The sequence below is a fragment of the Triticum urartu genome, chromosome 7A (genome assembly GCF_056163025.1).
Source record: "Triticum urartu cultivar PI428250 chromosome 7A, HENAU_Tu73, whole genome shotgun sequence".
Lineage (NCBI taxonomy): Eukaryota > Viridiplantae > Streptophyta > Magnoliopsida > Poales > Poaceae > Triticum > Triticum urartu.
Genome location: NC_141879.1, coordinates 427586028 through 427591091, shown reverse-complemented (window position 1 = coordinate 427591091; position 5064 = coordinate 427586028). Strand labels below are relative to the sequence as shown.

Sequence of the window (5064 nt, the reverse complement as noted above, 5' to 3'; positions counted from 1 at the left end):
GGGAATTACAATCAGGAGACGGGGGGGGGGGGGGGGGGGGGGGGGGGGGACCGGCTGCCTCACCGGAGACGGTGCGCCCCGTCTGTCGTCCGAACGCGGTGGCGGACCCGCACCCCCTCCGTTGGCGTGCCGAGGCCATGGACGCACCGTGGGCGTTGTCCGACGCAAACATGATGCGTCGTGTCCGCCGTGCGCGGCAGCGGGCGCGAGACGCAACGACAACGCTCGCCGCGGTGGACGTCGGCAAGGTGAAGTCGCATTCTACATCGTGCCATACGGTGCATCAGTCCGGGCACCGCAACCGCGTCGTGGTGGATGTCATCGGTTCGTCCCAGGATGGATCCATCATCGACCTGATGTCCACCAGCACCCAACGGGTTTCGGGCTCCGACGAGAAAGAATAGGGCATGAGAGACGACGGCGCCCTGAGTCCCGTGAGCCGGCTCGTGTCCCATGCCCTACTCTACCTTGCCGGCGGCCGGAATAATACTCTGAGGGGCGCAGCTGACCGCCGAACATGCCCAAGAAGGAGCCGGACGAGTGGGGAGCGAAACCGGACGAAGCTCCGCTCAAAGATCGCTACGTTGCATCTAACAATATGAATTTGATGTGGAATGCATTTTTGGAGGCATGACCGGTCACTATCCGCGAACTCACCCGGGCGCGCGTCCGCGGGCGTTTGAGGGATCGGATTTGCCAAGTCCGGTTGTAGATGCTGTTAGAGATTTAATACGAACTACATATATTAGAATCAATATTAATCATTGTGCGCTTAGACATATTTTAGAGTGTAGATTCAATCATTATTTTCCATATATAATTTATATTAAAATCTCTAAAAGGACTAATATTTAAAAACAAAGGGATTATATATCACTTTGATGAATCAGATTCTAGGGTGCCCTGCGACGTTGTCAAATATTAGTTAGGCGCATAAACAAACATGAGGTCAAGACTAATTATGCACAGTTCTTCCGCATCAAATTAATATTGATAGGAAGTAAGAAAGATAATAGTAATAATACTAGGAAATAAGAAAACGCAAAGTCTGAACGTTTTTCCACCATGGTTAACCCCTGCGTTGCTAAGTGGGCAGCTTTGGCCTTTGATCGCTGGTGTCCCTCCGATCATGAATGCATGGCAGATGCAAGCCCACATGTTACACGGTGACTGCCAAGAGGCAAGTCACCTGATCTTGGTCCGAGGCAGACACAAGTACGCAAAGATGTCGATGGACAAGAGGAAACGAACGTGGACGAGAAAAGTGGATCAGGATGGGAACGCTTAACGGCACGGCCAGGTGCGGGTGTGATCGATTTTGTATAGCACTGTGACCGATTACATGGTTTGGGATTCCAGCCCGACTCAAAATCGAACACACGTATTGAAGGTCCCCTAACCCCAAACCACAATACTCTACCTTGCGTAATAAAAAAGCGTAACGGTTTTGGATAGCGCCGTAATAAAAAAAGGTTTTGGATAGCGCTGTAATAAAAAAAACGGCGGTCAAACACAATACTCAATCTTGCGTAACACAAATAAATAAACCCACAGAGCTCAAACACGCTTCAGTGCACAATGCAAATCGGTTCACAGATTGAAGTTCTATACAAGGTTCCATGGGAACATGTACACAATAGAATGTCCTGTATGGCCAAAATTAAGTTCAATTATTGCAAAGACTGAAGGATGCGGAGATTTCTGACTATGTAAATGAAGGAACTAGGACTGGCGAATGCAAGGGCTCGCCACATCCAACACGACTTGGAAACAACAGATCACCCAGCCACATGCTACATGCAAGTCGATGTTATTGCACAGCTGGCTGTAAATTCGGAGACCAGTACTGAATTGCATCGACCAAGCATCAGAGGATTGTGCATCTGCTTCTTTGTTCTGCGGGAGATATCGTGGCCTGTTGAAACCTGTTTGGATCAAAGGAATCCACCCCATACTGCCACAACACAAGGGAGTTAAAAATAAAAGCATTTGCGCTGATTGGACGGTAGTAGTAATAAGGATCAGCAGTGTTATACCTTGTCTCTCATTCTTTGGCTCCATGCATCGTTCCTGATTGGACGGTAGTCAAGATTGGGCACCCTGGGATCGGTAGCAGTTTGCTTATTCACCAATGGCTGACGGACTCCGGACCTCGGGCCAATGTACTCATCATCACTGTCATAATCATCTTGATTGCCTGACTGCACTATGAGGGCTACAGTGAACAACAGTGCCTGCAAAGATGGTGTTAGTGAGGAACCATGGGATGCTTTAGCCTATTGTTACTGATCTAGGGCATCAAATCTGATTCCAGGATTTCAGTTTTTCTGGTAGTTTTTATGTCAAAGATATGGGAGCAACTTAAGTATGGCATGATGAGAGATGTGCACATTGAGTAAAAAAGATAACAGCTGCCACTTCTTTCACGAAAATGCATACACAGGGCTGCACATGCTAGTATGGAATATATAGTGTGAAAAATTAACAAGTCATCAGTAAGACCTGTCATTTTACAGATTACAACATATTCTGTTGATTTTGCTGTCTAAGCTAGCAAGCCTTGATATCATCTAGTACAGCTAGAACCATGACATTTTTTTTGTTGGGGTTTGTGATGATATCCTTTGCAGGTAAGCTGCACAAAACATATTAAGAAACTGAGACTTAATGTGGAAAATCAGATGCTGTAGTTTTTTGTCAGATGCATAGGATCTGGATAATAAAGCAACAGAGTCAGAGATAGGATTGTTATCTAAACAACAGTATTACCATATCACAAATTTATCTCTGCATAAGCTTAGGAATGTGTGACACAACATTACAAGCATATAAACAGAAGCATGGAGCGAGTTTCTGATCCCCTGACTGTTAAAATAACAGTTGATCTTTAATTAGACCAGATTTAGAAGTGTCACAATAACAAGTTACTTTATTGGAACAGATAATAAATCTAGGTTGTTCCACAGATGCTTCATCAAATTACACCGAAGGAAATTGTTCCGCTTTTACCTCAAACACAACAGCTCCAAGTGCGACCCATTTTGCGGTTCTCCAATTTTCTTTCAGGAAACTGTAGATCATGTCGAAGTTACCAGTTTTATCAACTGGAATTACCTGCACAATAAAAATGAATAAACTCGAAGTTCCCAGAGAAACAATCATGAAAAACAAACAAGAGATGAGGCCTACTAACATCTTTCCAGCTATGGTCGAAGAAAATGAAGCATCCTGCAGCAAGCTCTACTAGTATGAACAAAATGATGAGGAATGAATACTTTTCTGAATGTCAAGGAAATCATAACATGCAGATTTGTTACCAATAGCATCCTAAATCAATCACACAATGTAAAGCAAAACATTTACATAAGACTGCATGTAATTTGTTTCTGAACTAATCATACTATGAATATCCAATAAAATTTTGTCTCATTACTTAATCAGAAATAATATCCCACATCATATTACATGTTGATCTCCATGAGAACAAGAATTTATATAGATGTTTTTTTAATGATTGATACCTTGTTACACAGTGATCCATTGTATTATTGTTTGATAGTTCATACAAAATTGACATGCAAGAAAACAAATAAAAAGGATCTCCAGAAATTATGTTAAGGATACAGTGGATAAGCAGCATCCACTCCTAGCTGACGCTCCAGCACAACCGAAGATGGAGGTAATGAAAAGTATAACACCGACGCCTATAAATGCAAAAATAAACCTGCAGAGAACATAAAAAAGGTGGGAAAAGTAGGTAAAGGAAAATCCATAATGCAAGACATTCTCAGTCCTTGGTGAAAAAACAAAGATATTCTCAGCCCTGCATGAGCACTTGCATATAAACTAGATTCGTTCTAATTCTTAATTATGACAATTCAATTCTCAATACGGAACGAAGATCCTATAGACGAGAACAATCACTGACATTAAATACATAAACTAAGATCAGTACCAGGGTACAGTACCCTCATTGCAGTGATATTTTTCTGCGGTAATCCGATTTAAGTCTTTGAAAATAACAAGTACAATTAAATGGATACTACAAGTATTTAAGGAAGGATGCGGAGTGTTAATCACATCAGTTCCATAATAACCACATCAGAGAATCCAAGCACAAGGAGATCAAGAGACGACTCACCATGCGCTGATGAGCTTCTCCGAGGTCCCATCTGAGATAGACACGTCAATAAGAAGAAGCATCGGCCGGCCAAGGTGCACTAGGTCGCCGCTTGGAGGCGGCGCCGGCGGCGACGGAGGCAGCAGCTGGAGCCAGAGCACGAGCAGGTAGGCGCCGTAGCCCGCCATGGCCAGCCCGACAGCCATGAGGACGAGGTTGAGCAGCTTGAGGACGCACTCGAAGAAGCCCCTGCACGCCATGGCCGGATGGATCGGTTGACCGGCCTGCCTCGCGCAGAGATTCAGACGGCGGCGCGCATCAACTCCGGGCAGGGACGGAGCGCCTTACCGACCCGGCTGCGGACCAACCTGCTTTTCTGGATGGATCCGGGATACGAGAACTCGTGAGGGAGGGGGAATCGAAATTGCCGGCAGACGACTGGAATGTTTGGTTCGTGCACCCGCGATGGATAAAGAAAGAAGGTATTCCGGGAGGAAGTGGGCGCCGTGCGTTTCTCTGTCTCTCTCTCTCTCTCGGGCCCCCTTCGGCCTCTCTCTTTCTCCCTCTCCTTCTCGTGTGACAGTCGAACGGAAACTGTTACCCGTGTGACAGTCGCCTTAAATCTTGTACTGTATATCTAAATAACTAGCCCCGCTAACACATTTTTCTCAACATACAAGCGTACCACCTTATCATTTAACATGCATAAGAAAAGGCCCATCTCAACATGCAACTATTCATATTAAAAATCTACTACAACATGTATGCATGTAAAATTTCATTTTATTATGCTATTTATATTTAGGACTGTGATATATGGCACACGTGTACCATATAAGCAAAACTGTCACACATCTATTTCTTTCATTTTAAAGTACCATACAATCCCTCGTTTTTTGACCTCGCCTCTTCCCAAATGACCCCGCAGACTCGCCTGAGAAACC

General features: G+C 44.7%; 1 protein-coding gene across 1 annotated transcript; it reads right to left on the bottom strand.

Moving 5' to 3' along the window:
- Positions 1-1543: 1543 nt before the first annotated feature.
- On the bottom strand, positions 1544-4679 carry LOC125520656 (tobamovirus multiplication protein 2A). The gene is made up of 6 exons (XM_048685619.2): positions 4142-4679; positions 3625-3724; positions 3194-3274; positions 3010-3114; positions 2037-2234; positions 1544-1954 (listed from the first exon to the last, which is right to left on the bottom strand). Exons 1-6 carry the CDS (start codon positions 4378-4380, stop codon positions 1868-1870), a joined length of 810 nt encoding a protein of 269 aa, XP_048541576.1. The 5' UTR covers positions 4381-4679; the 3' UTR covers positions 1544-1867.
- Between the last annotated feature and the right edge of the window lie 385 nt (positions 4680-5064).

Coding starts and splice junctions, on each gene's coding strand:
- LOC125520656 (XM_048685619.2), bottom strand. CDS start 4,380: ATGGCGTGCAGGGGCTTCTTCGAGTGCGTCCTCAAGCTGCTCAACCTC. Junction 3,275..3,624: donor GTGGATGCTGCTTATCCACT/GTATCCTTAACA, acceptor CATTCAGAAAAG/TATTCATTCCTCATCATTTT. Junction 2,235..3,009: donor TTGGAGCTGTTGTGTTTGAG/GTAAAAGCGGAA, acceptor CCATCTTTGCAG/GCACTGTTGTTCACTGTAGC.